The sequence below is a fragment of the Accipiter gentilis genome, chromosome 14, assembly GCF_929443795.1.
Source record: "Accipiter gentilis chromosome 14, bAccGen1.1, whole genome shotgun sequence".
NCBI classification, from domain to species: Eukaryota; Metazoa; Chordata; class Aves; order Accipitriformes; family Accipitridae; genus Astur; species Astur gentilis.
The window spans coordinates 7795097-7817483 of NC_064893.1; the positions used below are offsets into that span (position 1 = coordinate 7795097).

Consider the following 22387-nt stretch of genomic DNA (forward strand, 5'->3'; position numbering starts at 1 on the left):
AGTAGCTCAGAAGAGGAATGTATGCAACATTGTCTATTGTAAAGGGATATTTTAGAGAATTTTCAAAAAAAAACATATTAAGTCCTCAGAATTAATTTCATATTAAAATTACTTGGCTTTTTATTTACTAATTTTTGTAGCAACTTTCATGTGGTAGTTATGTTAAAAAGTAACCTCATTTTAGATCATAATTTAAGTTTGGGGTTTTTTTTCCTCATTTGTCACTAGAACACCAAATGACAATTCTGTCGTATGCTATTTTTCAAAAGTTACATCATTTCACAAACAGAGGCATTTCTTGCCATGCTGGCATTTCAAGAATGACAGCAAAGCAAATACCTGTACTAACTTTTCTGTAAGGTGTGTATGCTCTGTATAAGGGCTCAAACTTTAAAAGAAATAGTTTTTAGTTCTTTTTGTTGTTGTTTTCAGGGAGGGGAGGGTTTGTCAGCAGATCCCAAATAGCTAAATGAAATTATTGATGCTTTGAATGAGAACAGGCTTTCTAAGATTACTTGGTCCCAACAGTCCCTCACTGGTCTCCAGGCTGCCAGCATGGGTGCAGTTGTCAGCAGCAGCATGTATTCCTGTTACAATCAAAAAGTTCTGCTCAGCCATGTTTAACTGACAGTGTCACAAGGCCTTTAGCAGTAGTGAACTGAATGATTTATTACAATTCAGCTTATGAGTTCTGTAGTTCAATGATTTATCTTCATAAAATGCTAGTGACAGCCACTACTATGCATCAGAATGTTGTTAACCCAAGTAATATATGATGCAAAGATAATATGTTTTCATGATTTATTGACTGTGGGTCCTATAATTACTAATTATGGATATGACAGACCACCTAATGCATAAAATGCAACAGAAAATCTGCAATGAAAAATTATTATAGCAGTACAGTTCAAGTTCCTATCAAAAAGAAATTTTACAGTGAGGAGTGAGATGAAATTTTCTGACCCTAAAAAAATCTATATTTGCATTAATAATTTTTAATAAAAGCTGCAGAAAGGGGAAAAAAATCTACCAGGTTTTAACCTCTCTATTTTCTGTTGTGGTCTCACTTGTGATTTAAAAAACAATGAAATTATTAAAAGGTGAGTGGACAGGAAAAAAAAAATAATTGGAAAAGACATCTCAATTAATGATAATTCTTGAAGTGGCAGTTTATTCTTAAGTATCAGATGATGATTACTGACAATCATTTAGACTAAACTGTAAATTTCCTAATCTTTGCCAGATTTAACAATTTCTGTCATTTTCCTTTATTTTTTTTCTTGTATAATTTATTTCTTTTCTTGCCTACTAGGACAAAGAATAAATTAAATAAAATATAAAGATGTTTCTAAAGTAAAAAGCAATAATCAAGTGGCTATTACAACTGTGTAGTCAGTAAAGAGCTTAATAAAACTGCTGATATGTGTATTAGTACTCCACTTCACTGTAATAAACTGTTGAACTGTTAGAATCTATCATTATTCTCCCTAACAAAACACCCAAAGGAAATTGAACAGAAAACAAACTTACTATCTGTGAACAACTTTCACACTTGAGTTTGACTCTTCAGCTTGACTGTCTTCTGTAAAAATATAAAATTAACAATACCTACTCTACTAACTGCTGGTCCTTCTACTCACACAAAGATCAATGCAGATCCAGGAATGGAGCTGCATTGCAAGGCAGAAATTTGTCCAATGCAGATCCAAGAATGGAGCTGCAGTGCCATACCGAAATTTGTTCTAACAGTGACTGTGGCATAATTATTGCCTTCAGTGATGGTGATTCCAGTTTGTCAAAGTCAAGGTTCAGTTATTACCTCCAAGACTAAGTTACCTCTGGAGACCTTGCAAACCTGAGCCACATTCTTCCCTTATATGTACACGCACATGCAACTTCCATTAGCTATAAGGGTAATTGCACATGTAAAGCTATTGGATGTCTTTTTCTTTTGAGGATGTATGTTGTGCAATGGAGCCCTAGTTACTAATCAGACCCTACCTTAACAGATGTAACTGCCTAGGACTATTTTTGTTTTATTAGTTGCCATTTATCAAGTACCATATTTTTGCTTCATTAAGAACTATTATTTAAAAAAAAAAATAAAATTATTATTTACATTCCATGTGCAAACTACAAACCAGTAAGGCTTGATCTTATACAGAGATACTCTTTTATGTCATAATAGTAGTAGATGCATTTCTTTCTCATTAGTGAATCTCAGTCTCTCTGTTTTGCAAAGATCCCCTGTTTTAATTTAGCTACACATAGAACATAATGGGACAGGTTCAACACCAATGTTGAGAGATTTGCTTCTGTATGTCTTTCTGGTGTGCCCACTTTAAGGAAAAGGCATACCTGCCCATATTTACTGTCCTAACTCAGCCTCCCATCATACACTTAAACCTGTAAAATGTGATAAGTAGTATTGATAAATATTATCTCAGGTCATTTTTCAAAGCATTTATATTTCTGAAAAATGCATCCTTGTAAGTGTATATTTAGATCCAAAGCAGAAAATTCTCTTCAGTGCCATATGTATCTATGCTTTATGCATGTGTATAGGGAGGCTCCTTCAAAACAGCAGTTACATATACTTTTTTGTAGCATAGCAGGTGATGTTAGTATGTTGCTTTGGGTTTTGACAATGATTATGTTGAGGTGAGCATTAGAAATTAGTGATTAAAGGGTAATACTTTAAGTCAGAGTTGTGATGACCACAAAGGGACAAAATAAGCACTTGGTAGGTAAGAACAAGGCAATTTTATATACAAGATAGTGAACACAGTATTTATAATTTTCCTAGCTATGCTTTTGATGTTTTAAAATGTTTTACTCCCATCATGCATTTTTCCATTAAGCAAAGTTTTAAGGAGATTGTACTGTGAATAAAATTTAGAAGGGGTTATAAAAATAGCTTTTCTACTCATACATAGGGGGAGGCAAATACTGAACAAAGGTCGAAGTTACAAAGCAAAAGAATGGACAATTTGGTTAAACAAATTTACTTCAAGCTCGGGAGGTATTAATTTAATGCAGGTTGATTCCCTCACTGTCAGAACAGATTCAGTAATTATGAGTGGGTACAGTAGATATATAAATTGAGTTGGGCACAAATTCTTCTATAATGAAATCTAGTAGCAGTTCCAACTGGGAAAAGCTACTGCCTCTCCATTACAATGATTTTGATTATCACAGACTGGTGGGTGTGAAAGATACTGCAGCTCATCTAAGCCAGCTCCCTGAAAATTCAGTGTTCTTCCATTTGCTGGCCTAAATTCTGAGCCGGTACGGATGCCCGTAGGTTCAGGACTTCAGCAGAGGTGTTTTACGTAGATCTCTGTTGCAATTACTTCTGCAGTGGCGTAAACCCCAGCTGAACTCACTGTAGCTTAAGGACAAAGACATATTTGTGTGTATCTTTAATAAATATTCTTTTTATTTTTGAGGCACGTGATTTTAAAGTTGTATTGACAATATCACCATTTCTGACCCCTTAATCCCTCTGTTACCAACTAGCAGATACAGATACGACCCACAGTGTGAGGAACATATCACTGTGTTTCTCCCGTGCCAGCTCTCCTGGTGTCCTACCAGTTGTGTTGACAGGGCTGTTCTATTCCTGTGTCTCCTCCATGACAGCCAGTGGATTCAGTCTGGATTTCAAAGGTAGCTCTTCTAGCACCTAGCACTGTAGCAGTGCTCGGCTCTGATCTCGCTGCTGTGCTGAATGATACACTGCTGTGCAGCTGTATTTGAAAGAACTGCCTTTCCTCTCTCATCAGGTGTGGGCTGGAGTCATTCCTCATTTTCTAGGAGTCTGGGAAAACTTCACTGAAATTCAGGGTTCACCTAATGCTGTGGTAAACAGCAGCAAAATAAGACAATGTATATTTGAAGAATAGATAGTTTGATACCTTTCCAAAGGCATAAGGTTTAGTCATTTAAACTACACATTAGTCTTTGACAATCCCTAGTGTAAGGCGCAGAGAGGAAATACTGCTGTATTGAACTGGCGGGGAAACAGAGGGGCTGGAGATATTTTCAAGTTTATTTGCTTCTTAGAACTTCTTTCATGCTGAAAGGCTGCTTTCACTAGATACTTCCTCCTAAATAAATGCATGTGTAGTGGTTTAACCTCAGCCAGCAGCTAAGCACCATGCAGCTGCTCACTCACTTCCCCCCCACCCAGTGGGATGGGGGAGAAAATCGGGAAAAGAAGCAAAACTCTTGAGCTGAGATAAGAACGGTTTAATAGAATATAAAAATAAGAAACTAATAATGATAATGATTACACTAATAAAATGACAAGAGCGATAATGAAAGGATTGGAATGTACAAATGATGCGCAGGGCAATTGCTCACCACCCGCCAATTGACACCCAGCCAGTCCCCGAGCGGCGATTCCCTGCCCCCACTCCCCAGTTCCTATACTAGATGGGATGTCCCATGGTATGGAATACCCCGTTGGCCAGTTTGGGCCAGGTGTCCTGGCTCTGTCCTGTGCCAGCTTCTTGTGCCCCTCCAGCTTTCTCACTGGCTGGGCATGAGAAGCTGAAAAATCCTTGACTTTAGACTAAACACTAATTAGCAACAAATGAAAACATCAGTGTGTTATCAACATTCTTCGCATACTGAACCCAAAACATAGCACCGTACCAGCTACTAGGAAGACAGGTAACTCTATCCCAGCTGAAACCAGGACAGCATGAAATACGCTTTTAAAACCTAGGAGAGAGTTCATGGACAGAGTCAGAGCACTTGCTTTCTGCTGTATTTCTTCTTGACTTTGAGGTATAACTTCCATTGTCCAACAACAGGCTGTGAAAGGCAATATTCAGTAAAATGCAAAGCAGTCCTGAAAATCTAGCATTTTAATTATGTTTTTATGGTTTTCTTAGAAAACCACTGCCTACGGTCCAACTATTTTTATTATGGTTCAATTTGAGACAGACTGTATTTTATTACATTTTATTTTATGTATACCTGCTACTGCACCCTTAACAAAGATAACATAATGTACGAAAAAAAAATATTTCTAGTTAATAAAGTGGATCATTTGAAGCGATCATTATATTAAGACTTTACTCCGGTTCACTGAGAACTTTATTCTTTTTTTGTGTTGGCTTTCTGGTTTTGAAAGTCATAGACCTACTTAACACAAATGAAAAGTTAATCTGTGCCAGCAAATACATGCAGATTTGGGGGCAAATATATTCTTCTTGGGGCAGGGAGATGCCACTTGAACTTCTCCCTTGCAGTAGGTCTAATACCCCACAGAGTGCTATGGCAGAGCAGTGTTTTATCACTTTTTTCCTTAAGGCTTTTGATAGAAGACAATACGCTGTTTTCTTTTCAAAACAATTTCCGAATGTCCTCAGCAAATGCTTTCAGCATTTCAGACCTGGCTATGACTGTAGTAGCAAACAGTGCAGAACAATACGAGTGGATCTGCAGAGCAGAACAGTTCATGCTCGGACCTGAAAGTCTATGCAATGTCATTTGCACACTTGAGAATGGAGCTTGTTACTTTGGACTTAGATTCATCTGAAGGAAATACAGTCCTCAGGCTTTGAGATTGATAATAATACAAAGCAAGGTCCACTATATGGGGCAATTGCGAGATTTGCTTTGTACGCACACTCCAGCAACAAACTAAAAACAAAATGTAGTTTACACGTAAACCTCTACCTCCACCTCTGTAGGTTTCTCGTTCATGCACAAAACTGCCTTCTGCTGGGTTTTGAGCATGAGAAGGTGAGAACCTTCTCACTGGTTTTGTTTATGGCTGCAGAACTGGTCTAAAGCAAGGTTAAGTCCAGCCTCAAGGTGTCACTAGTAGGGTCTCAACCACAGCATGGACAGCCATTCAAAGAAAATCAGTCTTCAGATACAGTACTGTTTGGTTCTGGCAGTGGAGTATTGCAAGTTTAAAGAATAAATAATTTAATGTAGTTTGAGTTTAATGAAAAATAATCCTGAAGAAAGAATAATTGATTGGTCATTGGTAGTTGCTAGATTATGTCCACATTTTTTTTTTTTTTTTTCTGGTAGGGAGCGGTGGGTTTGCTTTTTCTACAGTTCCTGCCTCTGTGACAGAGGCAGAGGTCCAGTTAATTTCTTCTAAAAAGTGCTATATTGTGTTTGGAAGAAAAGTATAATTTTTCTATTTATTATGTGGGGCACATGTACAATGAAGATAAAATGATAAAAAAGATTTTGGTATAACAGGATTAAGACATGAAAAGGGCTGCTATGTGAATTTCCTTTCAGAAAATCTTGTGCCTAGAGCTTTGTGTATCTTCTAAACAGGACCATAATGAAAGTGTTACAGGTGCTGATTTAAAAGTATTGCCAAATGAACAACATCAAGATATTTTGGTGTACTACAAGTGAGGTGATAAAGCTTGATCAACTCTTCCCCCATCATATGCTTCAAGCTCTCAATCATGCATTGATAACTACTAGAAAATGTGCATTGAAAGACCTGTTTGGATGTCTGAGACATATTTAGGCCTCAATTTGGAAGAGTATTTAAAGATGTGCATGGTTTTTAAGCCCTTGAGTGAGCTCCCACTAAAGCATGTTTTTAAATATTCTTGTTGATTCCAAGCCATCACTGGGAAACGTGTCTCAGGGTTTTCAGTATCAAAACAAAGTTACATTTGATTTTGCTGTTGGTCAGAAAATGTCAATTTACCTTTAGTGACATGGCTTTTTTTCTGCTTTTTTGTATCTGCTTTTTCTTACCAACATAACCCTCCCCACCAAATTACGTTTTGTTTGTAAGTAAGTATTCTGTTTAAGCCAAAGTGAAAGTGCTCAAGTTGGGTGCCTGTGAGAAAATCTAAGGAAATAAGAATTAGTCCATTCTTCTTTTTAGTGAATACTTCAGTATTATGAAATTAAAAGTTATGGATTCAATTTCCTCCCCTGTCTGGAATATCTAGTTATTTTATTTTTATGTGTTATTTATCTGGCATGAATGTGCAAAAAATAGGCACTATCTCTATCATGCTTTTGTAGGTATCTGTAGGTATCTTTGATTAGTCCAAAGATAAGAAAAAGCAAAGTAGGTTGCCTGCTGTATTCTTTTAACAATTTAGCCATCTAAATATACAGTAAATATTATAAATAATTGTAGTGATACAGAAAGGCTTCCAATTCAGTAAGGCCATCCCCAGAAAAGCTGAAGAAATGCATCTAATATGGATAAATGTGACAGAATAGTAGTCATAAAAAAAGTACCTTTAAGTTTCATAGCATGAAAAGGAAAGTTCTGGTTAGCTCACTTAAAACAAAATATTAAGAAGCTGAACATATCAAAACAGTAATTCAGTACAGAATGGTATCTGGCATGAGACTGTAAAAACTATAAAATGAAGTTAAAGCTTTATGAGTATAATGATGTTTCTATGATGTTTTATTTCTTATAATTTACAGGAAAAAATAAGAAAAAAAGAAATATAAACCCTTTTCTAAAAAAATTGGGAGGTTTCTTATATGAAATGTGCATGCTGGATAAAGAATAGTTAAATTACCAGTTTCGGTAATGATTATTGAAATTATTTGAAACCTAAGAATAGAACAGATTTTGCATTAGCATGTTTGTAGTTTTAAGTAAAGAAGGAAAGAAGATTGTGTTCTATGTACTCTTAAAGATGTAGATAACTGTTTTGAAGTCTAAAAGATGATGATATATTATCTGGACATGGGGCACAATGCTGTATAGTAATTATAGTTTTGTCAGTTAAAAAAAACAGATAAAGTTAGACGTGGATGTAGAATGAGTTTTGAGGAAGTTAGGAACAGTTATGCTAGGTAACTGATGTGCAGCCATAGTCTATTTCTTAGTAAAGATTAATCCTGGTGCCATTCATTGAGATGATTACCATTGAGAATGTACAAAATCCTGTGCATTTCCAGAGCACCAGATTGCATTATTAGAGCCAACATTTTCTGACTTGACATGGACTGGAATAGAGGAAGAGGGCAGTGGAAAAAGGTGTATTTGTTCATTAATGACAGCATCCTTTCTGCAAGCTGAAACACATACAGAGATTCCAATTTCCAGCTGTGTATCTTTTCATATCTAAGGCATAGTAACACTATATATATATTTTTTTCTGAAAATAAACAATGTGAGAAGAAGAACAGTGAGAAGAAAGGACGGAGCCTGTGCTTGAAAAGCTGAAATTGTTTCAGCAGTTGCATGAGATTCTGCAAGTGTCTAAGCTTAGAATTTACAAAACATTATTTTTTCTGTCATTCAAGTGCGAACAGGCTTTCATCCAGTTTTATTAGTTTTCATGAAAAGACAGAACAAAAAAATCATTACAAGTTTGACCATTATTTGCTAGGTTTATGGTCCATTTCAAATCACCAGTAGTCAAGCCTCTTATAAATATAGGTTTGAATGTCATAAAGAGTCTGCAGCATTGTAGTTGTATGTATTTGCTGTATTTTTGGTTTACTGCACAACAGTATTAACTATGGGAATAGGAAAATTACCTACTTTTTTCTTTGTTTGTTTTTTTAAATACATCCTGTTTATACAAGGGTGGATCTTTTTGTTCTGGCATTAACTTGCAGAGAAAACTCAGTATAAATAAAATATCACCAATGGGCAAAACTTTGGCATGTTTCCAACTACTCACCTTAAAAAAGAACCCTCAGCTTAATCACAAGGACAAAATTTGTCATAAATGTTTTGGTTTTGTTGGAGAACAGAGTTTTCGATCATTAAAATCCCTTCAAGGCTGCATTTGCCACTGTCTTAGCTTACTGATCACCTGGACAGCTGAAAAATGAATAAAACTAAAAATGAAATGGACTTTTCTGAATCATAAATCCTAAAACAGATTGTGTAGTTAGATATCTTATTCCATAAACTAAAATATTACTATAAGGAGAATTCTGGTTTTCTTTTTCCCGTTTGAAAATATGATTAGTTAAACAACAGAAAAGCATGGTGCTTGTAATTACATCCTGGTGATTATTTTTTTTCCTGGTTAAATAGTACTGGCATATATTGCGGTATATTTGAACACAGCTGTATGTTTCAAACAAAATATTGTTGCCTAGTTTTCTTATAGTCAGAAATATTGGTGCAAAGTTGTACTGAATTAGCACAGGATTAGGCAGGAATATCAATATATCACCATCCTCAGATGAAACATGTTGTCAGTTGGCTAAGTGAAAGCAGTTACAGGCAAACTTCTCCCTCTGCCTTCAGCCTCAGATAGGGTGGGTCTTGCCATTAGCAGAGAAACTTTGACTGGACTTCTGGATTCCTGGGTTACAGGGAATCCACACAGTCATTGCTGAATACCCAGGAAAGCCTCCGTGCTTCCAGAGGCTTGTTCATGTGCGTGTGTTCCCTGTTCTGCTCTGGCATCTCCCCATCCTGAGTATTTAGGGTTTCATCACCTAATAAGAATTTACAAGAAATTACAACATGAAATATTTACTCCAATGGTAGGAACTAAAGACCAGTATGCAGCCACGTAGCCTTACATTGCTTCACTGCTTCATGGAGTGCTAATGATACTATTCTTGCCCTGTTTTATTCCTAAACATTTTAACTGAATTTTGGGTTTCACTCATACATCAAAACTACGATGAGGTTCTGTTCTGGTGTAGCAGACGTTATGCTGTTGACTTCAGAAGAATTTAGGCCATTTATACCAGCAGACTGTATAATCTAGCACTCATTAATAGCCACGGTATGGGTCAGTACCTTTTACAGGAAGATTTGATCGCACAAGAATAACTGTAGAACAATTTGAGATTTTTGCTACTATATTTTTCTTCAAAGCATAACTCAACCAGATGTTATCTTTCTAAATTTTCCATTATGTATTAAACTCTTGTACTTTTTTGGTATTCGTCAATCTAGTCCTTCTTCCATGTCTGTAATAAGCAAAACATCTGTTTCTTCTTGTTCAATCAAAGTGCCTACCTCAAGAGTCCTACTTTTAAAATAATGTTATTTAAATAGAAATCCTAGATAGGGATGATGCATTTCATTAACATATTTAATTTGCATATGAAACCAGCTTTTCCAGAACTCAGCAGGGAATTTGTGGTGGCAGCAGTATGTTTCTTTTTTTTTCTCAATTTGTGTATCAGAAACTTACAGAAAGAAAAAAAGAATGCAAATAAATATGTATATAAGCTTAGATAAAAGAGATTAAACTGCAATGAGAAATCATTGTTGTGTGTTTGGGATGTTGTCCATTCTAAACTTTCCAGCTGAAATTTTTTTTAATGGAAAGAGCCATATTCTACTATTAATATTGAATCTTGGTTTACAGAAAGATCTCAGTTAAGCTTGACTTTTTTTAATTCCAAGCAGAAATAATTCTTCAATATACATGGGGCATGTAATAAAATATTACAATAAAAATAGGTCATGCAGCTGTACAAACTTATCCCCTATGGGAGACTATACCATGTATCTCAATACCAATTTATGTCCCTGGAACAGAGCATTATCACATTAAGAAAGGAAAGTTGACACTACTGGCTCTAAAACACATGTAAATAAAAAACAGATAAAAAGAGTGGCAGAGATAAAAGGTGCTCTTAGTTGCACCACTGGGGAGCACAATTCTGTAAAGACAGTAGTGAGTACTTGTTGGGTGCTAGTGAGCAATCCTCATTAGCATTCATAGGTAAACTCCACGGAAAAATGTATCTGTAAAATGTTTTCTAAGCAAATTTAAAATTGCACTTGGATTTTTGTGGAAACTTTGGGCCAGAAGAGTTGGAATGTTACTGTCATACTGTAAAGCTCCATAAGGATGGTTAATACACGTAGCTAAGAAGACAGCCTTAACTTGTGATCATTTTGTAGGCAATACAGTGAAGAGTTCATAAAGTATCATCTTTCAGGAACTGACAAGAACAATGCCAACTTGCAGGGGTAAATATTTTTGATACAGCCAAAATACCAGTGCTTCTCCAGTCATGCCTCCAGCAAGCAGCTTACAGCCAGCAAGGTGTTCCATTAGTATATTTTGCTAAATGCTGCGCACACAGAGACAATGCATGGAATTAGTTTTTGCTGGTAACTTGCAGGTCTCCTCATGCTCTGATCCACCCTCCCTCCCCTGCTTCTTGCCTGGACTCATTGCAATGTTCAGTTTTTCAGTGCGGTGTTAGTGAGCTTGAGGTGTTTTCCTTTCACTGCATACTGGGAGAGCATGCCACAGATACTGGGTAGAAGTAACCACGCACTTCTTAGACTACTATATTGGGCACCATTTTCACTTGTTAATTCAGCATACAGCATCACCTGTTTCTGTGCTAAAGAAAGAATATTTTGGCACTTTCCAGGAGAAATCCATGTTGAGTTGACAAATAGTGTCCCATCCCCCTACCCCCCCCCCAAAAAAAAACCAAACCACAAAACAAACCATCCCAAAATGTGGAGGGACGCTCATTCAAAAACTGTTTGTGATGGAAATGATGGCTTTCTTCCCCCTGCCCCAGTATTTAAGCTATTTGTTCAGGGAGAAGCTGAGCGGAGTTAATTTTTCTCTTTTTTTTACACCTCACTCTTCCTAAAAGAGTAAGCTGAAGTCTCTGATAAAGATTAGTCAGGGAATAAAGCATGCAGCAGTAATAGCTACATAGTCTAGATTGTCTCTTTAGCCTGCATACATGGTTCCAGTCTCTTTTCTAGTGTTATTTAAAATATGTCATACAAGAACAACATGGGTATTGTGACACTCATTTATTTGGTGTGTACAGAGCATACTAAAGTATGCAGTCAAAAAATACAGATTCATATAACTGAGGTATTTTGCATGTCCTGCAATACTAAATTTAAAACACTTCTCATTAGTGCCATCAGTTCATTCTTTTATGAAAGAATATCTTCAAGAGGTGAGGATGGCTAACGAAACCTTATTATAAGAAATACACTGAACTCCCAATTTCATGGCATAATAATCTCTCTTTAGCTCCATCAGCGGTGGTGGCAGGTTGACCTTGGCCAGCTGACAGACACCCCCACCCAGCCACCCTCTCACTCCTCTCCTCAACAGGACAAGGGGACAATATAGGATTGAGAAGCTCGTGGAGCAAGACAAAGACAGGGACGTCACGTACCAATTACGGTTGCAAGCAAAACAGACTTGACTTACGGAAAAGTAATTACATTTAATTTATTGCCAATTAAAATAGCTTTAGGTAGCGAGAAACAAAGACAATGATTAAAACAACACCTTTCCTCCTCCCTCGCCCAAGCTCAGCTGCAATTCCTCACTCCCAGCTCCTCTACCTCCTACTCCCGAGCAGCACAGGCAGATGGTCAGGACACAGCGGCTCCTCTCTGCTGCTCCTCCCTCCTCAGGCTGCTCCCCTGGCCCAGCGCGGCCTCTCCGCAGGCCGCAGCTCCCTCAGGAGATGGCTGTCCACCTGCTCCGGCGGCGGCTCTCCAGGGGACTCTCCGGGGGCGGCTGGAGCCCCCTCCTCCCGCTCTCCCCTCGGGGCTCGCAGGGCTGTTTCTCGCCCTTTTCCCCTCACCGCCGGGCAGCCTTTTGCCCTCTTTCAGCTGCGCTTTCCCCGAGGGGCTCGGCTGTGCCCAGCCACAGGGCCACGGGAGCCGGCCGTGTCCGGCCCCGGGCAGCCCGGCCTCTCCTCACAGAGACCACAGAGGCAGCAGACTCACTGCCGGCATATGGGCACCTGCACCAGGTAGAGTTTTTCTGTGTATGTTTATCTAGTTCCGTTTAAATCGGCTAGGTGGTTTTGTCTGTTTAGTGAATGATCTCAAAAAAATGTATCAAATCACAGAGAGCAGTGGCCTTGAAAGTTACTACTGTGAAAGCTTTAAGAGAGAGACATTACATCGGACGCCCCTGCAAATTCGGTCCAGGAGCAAGAGAAAACCAATGTCGTTTCAGATGGTCGTGGGAGGTGGACATGTTTGGAGGAACCCACAGGAGGTGTGACATCCTCTAACTAGTTGCAGTTTGTCAAGGTGCAAAAGCTTATCTTTTGATATAATACAAATGGTGGTGCAAGGTAGGCTGACGCTTTCTTGCCTAATGTCCTGTTGTTTCTTGGTTTCTGCAATAGTGCTTTAGATGTACCTCCCCCTGGACTCACTGACGAACTGCCCATGCCACCGTTTTCATCCTTTGTGTTTTAATAGCCAAGTTTTAATTTTGTCCAGAAGTCTCTAATTGTTACTCAGTTTAAGGCAACACTGAATACCTCGATAAAAGCTGACATAGATTTTTTTAATGATAGGTCATCTTGAGCTGGAAAATTGGGATTTTAAGTATGTTCTGGTAAACTTCAGCTGTAGAAACACCCACTGTAACAATTTTGGTTTGGAACCCTATAAGAATGTGTATCTTCTTTTCCATTCGGAGTTTATTATCACTAGAAATTAGTTTTATCTGGGTTATAATCATGTGTTTTCTGTTTCTTCCTTGTCAAATGTAATGAAAATTTAAAAGGAGCTCAGAAACAGAAAGACGACTTTTCTCATGTTTAGCACATTAGGTCTTTCCTCTCTTCTTACACTAGATTAAACAAGTTTTGGTAGAAATATTTCTTACAGATACATTTTTTAAGAGGCTTCTGCCACTTTTATTCACGCTGGTGAATATTCCAAGGTATAACACTCCATGTTATTTCAGGACTTGATCTTGTATCTTAAACATGTGGAAGCAGTGGGAAAAAATTATTCATTAAATGCCTAGGTATGTCTGTTTGCCATGAGTATTATTCCTTGTTCATAGAAGAGAACATTCTTTTGAATATTTGGAAGGTTTCTCTTCCATTGTACTTTGGCTGAAACTGTGCATCACACTTAATTTTAGAAAGAGTTTATTGCATTGCGGTTTATTTTGGCAAATGACATTTTGCTAAGGTTGACTTAGCACCTTTATCTAGGTGGAGAACATCACTTGTAAGAGGTGCTATAACTTGGAATTTACTTTTACTACAGTGTTTGCTACTTAACTTGCTGACCCAGCATAACCTGCCTGCTCAGTAATGATCATAACAAACTAGTAGTCTTTCACCGTTCTTTAATGGCAGCTTAACATGCCAGGCGAACTGGCTTCCTGCCAGCTGCTGGAGATGTGTCAGAAGTATATAAATTCTGTTTTTTTAAAAGGTCTGAATGAATGAACAGATCCATCTGCTTCACTGCTGTCAGTATTGGGAGGATGGTGCTCCCCTAAGATTGCAGATTTTGGCAGACATTTGCTGGTTTTGCAGTGCCTTAGTGATGATGTCTTCATCTTCTGTGACTAGCCCCACATCCCAATGACAGGATTAGCTGTGAACTCACCTTCCACATGAGCCTTTCCCCCTCCTATTTTTTCTTTCCCTTCTTTTGGAAATATCAGGCTTTTGATAAAGGCAGCAATTGTGACCGTAATGTGCCCTCTGGACCTGTTACTCACTGTAGTTAAATGGATTAATTAGCATCTTTTCCTTTTGAACCTGATCATAGAAACAATTAAGAGATATTCTTTATTAGTAAAATGTAGAATATGGCCTTTTGATGGGAAAGGTGAGTGATAACATTTGTAATTAGATACAATTTTTACTGACAGCATGGACACTTTGGTAGTTCCAAGACTTGTATTTATAATATTATGTTATTTTTTTGGGAATAGTTCCTTTAATAACAATGCCTTGCTATTACACTAAAATGATTTCATTTCTGCAATAGCTTTTGTTAAACCTTACATAATGAGCCTAGGAGAGAGACACAAAAACCACTTAAAGATAATATGTATCGGTATTGGACTAAGTAAAATGTTCCAATGTTTTCTGTTCTTCATAGGCTCTGGTCTCAATGACGGGCAGTGGCATGAAGTCCGATTCCTAGCGAAGGAAAATTTTGCTGTCCTTACCATTGATGGCGATGAAGCTTCAGCTGTTCGAACAAACAGCCCCCTACAAGTTAAGACTGGAGAGAAATATTTCTTTGGAGGTAAAAAAAAATACCAAAACAAATATCTGCTTAAAGTGCTGCTGTCTTTTAATCTACATGATGGGTGACATGGAGCTCAGGATGCAATTCATTCATATAGATCTTAATATGGCTAAAATGTCTAAATGCTGCTCATCAAAAAGTAAAATACTAAACTTAATTTCACTTTTAATAATCTTTTTTACACCTCCTCATCCTTGAGAAAGAAACCCTGAGAAGATCTGTAAAAGAGTCAATCTAACTTGGAATGATTTCACAGATGTTCTCTGAACATTTCAGAGACAATTCTCAGAGATGGGAACCTTCCATTAGTAGTTTAATTAAATGGCACTGAGAAGAGACATAAACTTATCTTTCCAAGATTGGAATCCTGAAGATAAAAATGTATCATTGTTCAGGACAGGTCTTAACCTTTTGCTGATTTTTTTTAAAAGCTATCATGATTGTGGGTAATTAAGAAGCTTTCATAAATTGAAGCCTTAGATTGTTCAGTATTTCTGTCTATTGACAGACCACATACTAAAAAGAGTTCTTGCACATGGTGGCTTGAATTTTTATTCCTTTTGCTCTCCTACGTTAACATTCATGAAAATCAAAAAGGCCATTAAAACTCTTGGATTTTTAAAGTATATATTTAAATTTCTATATCAAAAAGCCTATTTAGCATGCCAAAAATATTTTTGATACACTACTGTCTTATAGGGGAAGGTCATTAAGGGTTTTTTAACTCAAATGCAAATATTATTTTTCATACTGCTAGCCAGTTTTTTTTAAAAAACATCCATTTTAGCAATGACCTGCAATCTTTGTTCAACCAGAATTCTCAGCAAGCTCAAATGCTACGATCAAAAAAGAGTGATAAGCTGTACTTTTGAAGTGTCCAACATCTTTGAGATTGCACATGAAAGCTTCACACAGAGAACACAAATTTTGAAAGTAGAATTTATCAGTGTTGAAAACTGATTTTTTTCCAAACTTACAAGGTGCATAGCTAATCAAAATAAAATATAAATGGGATACTACAAATAATCGCGACATTACCCAAGTGATAAAAAAGATAGTAGCATATGAAGTACCCTAAGTAAAAAGGGAAGAAATACTTTCAAGGTTATTCTCATTTCATTATCTCCTATCAATGGAATCGTTAAAAGTACATATGGAGATTAGTGTTTAAATAATGTTACAAAACTAATAGTTAATTAATAGTTAATTAAATATTATAAATTTAAATTTAAATTTAAATTCTAAATTTAATAGTTAATTAAAAAATAGATTCTAATCCTGCAGATACTGATGACACACACTTCCAGGAAACATTGTGGCAATGATGATAGACCACAATCTAAGAAAAATACTACCAAACTAAAATTCATCTGTCACAGGAGTTAAACTTCCTATTGCTGCAACATGTGTCTTTTCCAATATCCTTAATTCAGCTAATATCCTGAATAGTTTTTGTAGCATATTGCCTCAAATAAGAGTTCTAGCATAGCCAGTTGCCACATGCTAAAGCCTGAAAATCATTTTGTTGTTGAAACATACTACCTTAAATTTGTCAGAGCAGTCTGAGACATTCTCATTAAATGACGTTATTGAGCACATAGAGGAGAAAATGCAATGCCATACATAATACATCCAGTGTTAAATTCTGTTAATTTTCATAGGTAAAATCCCCAGACCATTATTGCATTTCTGGAGAGAGAGTGATTGATTTCTTCTGAAATGTCTTTACCTCTGACTCTTTGGTTGTGAGGGATAGTTTGTCTAGTTTCTCCAGGTAGTTTTTATACCCTTTCTCAGTCAAAATACAGGTTGCTTTGTTGTCATTTCAGTTGGATTCTGAAATCTGCTTGAATTCTAATTGTTGTCCAGTACTTTATAATTCCAGCACCCTTTCATAAAAAAAGTGTGCATGTAGATATTGTTCTAGTGGGATATGAAAGTCAATCATGCATTCTCTGAAGTTTCATTCGCACATCTGTTCACCCAAATACATGGTCCCTTTGCATACGATGTGGGTTTTTTGGTTTTCCTTATTACCTTTTATAATCTGAAAGGTCTTTGAAAGATGCATCAAAAGAACAGCAGTGTCCTAACCTTCATGTCCAGTTTTATTTCAAAATAGGAAGCCTGCATTTGCAACACTGTACTTTTGCATTTTAACTCAAGCTGTAAATCTGAGGAAGGTTTATTTCTGACTTGGATATGAGGAACCCATTTATTTTAGTATGCTCCCACATGAATATTTCTATATATATATTAGTTATTTTGCTATATGTATCTGTTAGTTAGAGATTACTTGCAACCTAAAGCCAGTCTTTTGGATGCATATTAGAAACCTGATCTTTATATTCACTGTCTGTATCTTATGAGGCAAAGGTATTTTTGTTCTATTCCCTTACATGTATGTGTTCCTCCTTATTTTAAATTATAAGCACTCCAAATTATGGCTGTTAATAAGTAATATTTGCAAGAAGAGGATGTAAAGGTGAGAATAGTGGGGAACTTCCAACATTTGCACCACTTTTAATTGTCATCAAAGATGTTTTCATTATTTTGATTAAGAGTAAGTTCAGATAAGAAAGTTTCAAATACTTTTTTTCTGCAAATATGCACAATTGGTTGGGAAAAGGACAACTGCCTCTTGAATTCAGAGGATAGTATGTTTGGCTTTTAGTGAACTGCTAGATGGCTAACAGAAAGAATTATTTCTTTGGTGATGATAAATTTTCAATGTGAAAAGGAATCCAGTAGATTTCTTTGCTAGAGATCTGAATACAATAGTTACAGGTATTTTCACTATTAAACCTTTGTATTACTAAAATTCAAACATATCACAGCTGCAGAATCCCATCCCACTGCTATATTTCTTGATCTTAAAAAATACTGAGAAATCTCAGTCCATTGAATTTGTGTTCAGAGAGTTCATACAGCATTTCTAGAAGGCTCCGAACATGTATACTTGTCTGATTTAAACTTTCCTATTTCATCTTTGAAAGAGATACCACATGTATGCAAATGTTTTGTTCTACAAACTTTCCCTTTCCCTCATTTCAAAATAGGTGCATCTCTCTATATTCTGGTCTCCTGGTGTCAATATAGCAAGCATATACTATAGCTAATGGTGTTGGTTTTGCTGAAGAAAAGATTTAAAGGTTGCATTTCAACACTGTAGTACAGTATTTTCTCAAAAATATATTGGAGAATTTAAAGAGAAAAGTAATTACAATAAAATGCTTACTGCCTCAAAGTAGTAAGGCAGACACTACAGATAGACCTTTTCTGTGATCATAACTACAGCTTTTACCGTAAGAGAAGTACCACATAATTGAATGTGAATTTTTGAGAGAGTGTCGATTTTTCAGAACAATGATCGTTTTCATATATTGTTGTCATAACTTTGCACTGGCAATATCCCATAATATTAGTTTCATAATAAAATAGACAGTCTATCAAAATTGGGAATGGATTAAAGATTGAGTGGACAAGGAGAACAGTAATATGCCAAATATAATGATAAAACATTCCAGATAAAGCAGAAATTCTAAGCTGCCTTTTACACAGATAGGTTCACAGTGATGTCTGGAAAAGTCCTTAATTTTACTCACAGTATTTTGATTAGAACTGGATTATGACTCAGTCCAGTATAATTACATAAATAATAGGGGGAAATGCAGAGACACAAGACAGTTGTACATTTACTCCTGGTATTAGAAATTTTGACGCAGGCAGAAAGAAGCCTGTGAGTCAGAGTGCTCCCTCCCTCTGTGTGTGCAAATGGGTACAGTAAGGGCCTGTTGAACACTGTGTTAACAAAAGAATAGTTCGTTTGGACACCGAGTAGTGTACTGGGCCTGGTTAGTCAACCTCCCTGCCTAGTAGCAGCCTCCAGCTACCATTTTGAGAAAGTTGGCCTTTGAGAGAAGCCAGACCTGATTGACACTTTCCCAGTTTCCCTCAAAACTAGTTTGTAAATGTGTTCTGGCTATTGCTTAGTTTATTCGTTCATTTGAATAGAAATGCTTGTCATTGACCACCAAAACCAGATTTTTACAACATGTACAGCAGAATTTGAATAAAGATGTTAAAATCAGATATTTTTTTTTACTTCTGCCCATAAAACTAACTTTTCTAGTCTTGAAGAGTCATAAGTAAATCATAAGAGTAAATCATAAGAGGATTCCTTATTTCTCTGTCAGAGAATAAAACATGTTCAGTACTGTTAAAGTATTTTTTTTATTTCTCTTGTGCCTCTCCTGTGCTGTCTCCCAGCACTACTAGGATCCTCCCAAGGGACAGAGAGCAATGATGTTTTAGTCAAGCCTGAATATTAACAGAAGTTGTGCTAAAGATCAGGCATTTCTGTAGATTGAGTGAATGTGTGCTAGTCTACGTGGGAAGATGGGTTCTAATTGTCTATTACCCTTCTGTATAACTATTCTTCTCTCCCCACTGGTTTTATTTTCCTTCTCTTTCTTGTCTCAAATTTTGGTTTTTGGAAAGAAGTGAACTTCCTTTCCCTACTAAGCTCTAGAGAATGATGTTTCTTTGTTGTTTCCAATTATCTGCATAAAACAAAAAAGCAGAACAAAGAAAGCGAACCACAGAGTGAAAATGAGTCCATTAACCTCATCTGCACTGCTGGAGATAAGGGGCTTTTGTGAGACATCTTAAGCTTGCACCAAACCACCTAATAGCTGCCTAGTGCCCAGAGGAAATACTTGATTAGAGACGTGATTTTGACTTGTTTCTATTTTACAGCATTTCTTTCTAATTGTGTCTACTTTCCCTCTCCTTTTCACTGGCTTAAGGATGGGAGAATTTTTAGTATGAATGATAAATCTTCACTGAGAACAAAGGTACTCAGTGAGCATCTGTCAATCCACTGTGTGCTGCTTTTTCTGACAAGCAAAGATGAATGGACTATGCAGTAAGTTTCCTATGGGACACCAGTCTATGGCATATAGAAAGTCCTTCCTTTCTGTATGACTGTACAAAATGCACTCTGTATGGAATCTTATTCCTGGAGTAGAATTCACTTGTTTCTGAGTTATGTTGGTCTAAAATCCCATAGAATTAGAGGTGGTGGAAGGAGGAGGGAGGAGGGAAGTCAAGCAAAAAAGAAAAAAATACCTTCCTCTGTTTCACATGTGCTGGGCTCTTCTGTGTGTGCATCTTCCCTTCTTAACCTGTCATTTATAACCAAAGCCTTTGGGTGGTGTGCCTACATTTTTTGTCAAGTTATTCATTATTATTATTTTGTGAATTGGTTATTAACAGCTGCTATGTTCAGGCTTCCTAGGTAGCATCGCTGGGATTTCAAAAGCACTCAGACTATCATAATGGCAAGTATTATCAGATAGAAAGGGAGCATGGGATTTTTTTGTAGCTCAAATTCAAATGTGTTCAGCAAAACCAAAGCTGAGTTATTGGATGTTACGTGACAAATGAATGAGACCCAACCAATGGCAACTCAGGTTATTTGTTACCTAATAAAGGAAACTAAAGTCCCTGCTGACATCATTCTCTTAAGCCTGCAGCTTCTCACATCTTGATAAGTAACAATGATTTTGGGTTGTATTTACATTTCTGCACATTGATTGGATTATTAATGTCAGGGCTTTAGTTTTGGTGGCCACTTCTGTATTTTGCATGTACGACCATGAGACAGGATGGTCAGATTTGCATTTCTTGTGGAAATGGTGCTATGAGTGTGATTTGAAATCTTTCTCCTCATGACCATAGCTCTACTGTAAGCTCAAATACAAATCCATGAGAACACAAAGCAAATTCAAAATAACTCAGATTATAATGTGATTTTGTGTGTCTTCAGCTTTTATCATCAGGAGTCCTCCCAGGTCAGTCCTACAAAATAATGATAAACACAAGAAATCAGTAGAAATAGAAATAAAAGAATTGGAATGGGCTGTATTTTTTAATCACCCTCATGCTTTGGATTGTTAAATCCGGAATGTTTATAAGTCAATAGATGAGGGATGAATGCAGGTGTGCAGAATGTATAAGCCTGTGCAAAGCAAGGAAGTAGTTTTGTAGTAAGGAAAAGAAAAAAAAAAGTGGCAGACAATTATAGGCACCTAAACCTCTCTCTGCTATCTAATACATGATTCAAATTCTTTATTATCTCATCTGCTTTCTTCCACTATGAACAATGAAACACCGCTGAATTCACACTCCTTTTATACAACTGACAGAACTGAAGTGCTCATTAACTCTGTGAGTTTTATGCATTTTTCATCATGTTTAAAGTTTTGTTTATTTCATTCAGATAATTTGAATGTTAGACAAATGAGACCAGGTAAAATAATGATGACATTCTGTGATTAATTTTCAGTAATGTCAGAAGTATCGTTAGTGATGTTATAATATGCCAATCCACCAACACGTATACAACAGTACAAGCAGAAATGCTGGAGATAGATTGATCTCCTGCAATAAAACAGGTGCAGGCAAAAAGCTGATACTTTGTGCAAGCAAATAAAAGATCAAATGTATGATAATGTGAGTTTAGGAATGGATATATGGGAACATGAGTCTTGCTGGAATAACTTCAGCTTTTGAGCAAAGGCCTATTAAAGATGAGAAATGTCTGCCCACTGAAAAATGAATGAATGAAGTTTTGAGATGTGCTCTCCTTGTTATACAACATAAATCTCTTGCTAAGCTGAAGAAGTTAGCCACAGAGTATATATCTGGAAGTTTCTCAAAAAAAGTAAAGTGAAGGAGCTGAATCTCTTTTGCTTTATTTTCTTGCAAGTACTAAAGCAAATTTCTGTGTACAGCAGATAAGACAAATTTTTCAATACATTTTCTATTCTCTTATTGACATTTAAAACTAGGAAAGAACAAAAAATGAGGAAGAACACGTACCGTAGAGAGTAGATCTGTGTGGACATGGGAAGGAGTAAACTGACCTAATGGAACTCTATTGTCTCTGTTCTTCTGTGTGTGTATGATTTATTTCCTTTTTCACTAAATACAGTAGTGATATTGTTCCTGAGTCTCAGACAGAAGCATTTTGTATCAAGTCTCTGAATATTACAGAAGATTCAATTAAAAATCGAGGAAGTTCCCTACATGGCATAGCTCTTGACTTTGAAGGGAAGGCAAAAGGGCTTGTAAAAATTAGTAACATTTTTTCTGAAAGAGAAACTTTTGGAGAAGGAAGTGTCTGGTGAAGACACAAACGAGAGCTAATGGACTGTTGTGGTTTAACCCCAGCTAAGCAGCCGCTCACTCACTCCCTCCCATCCAGTGGGATGGGGGAGAAAATCGGGAAAAGAAGTAAAACTCGTGGGTTGAGATAAGAACGGTTTAATAGAACAGAAAAGAAGAAACTAATAAGGATAATGATAACACTAATAAAATGACAACAGTAGTAATAAAAGGATTGGAATGTAC

At 36.7% G+C, this 22387-nt stretch overlaps 1 protein-coding gene across 4 annotated transcripts in view; it reads left to right on the forward strand.

Moving 5' to 3' along the window:
• Positions 1-22387, forward strand: part of CNTNAP2 (contactin associated protein 2) — a 1223788-nt gene that overhangs the window by 665635 nt on the left and 535766 nt on the right. For all 4 annotated transcript variants that reach the window (XM_049816392.1, XM_049816394.1, XM_049816395.1 and 1 more), the window contains exon 9: positions 14819-14968. In XM_049816392.1, coding sequence (XP_049672349.1) covers positions 14819-14968 — 150 coding nt within the window. The remainder of the gene's footprint in view (positions 1-14818; positions 14969-22387) is intronic.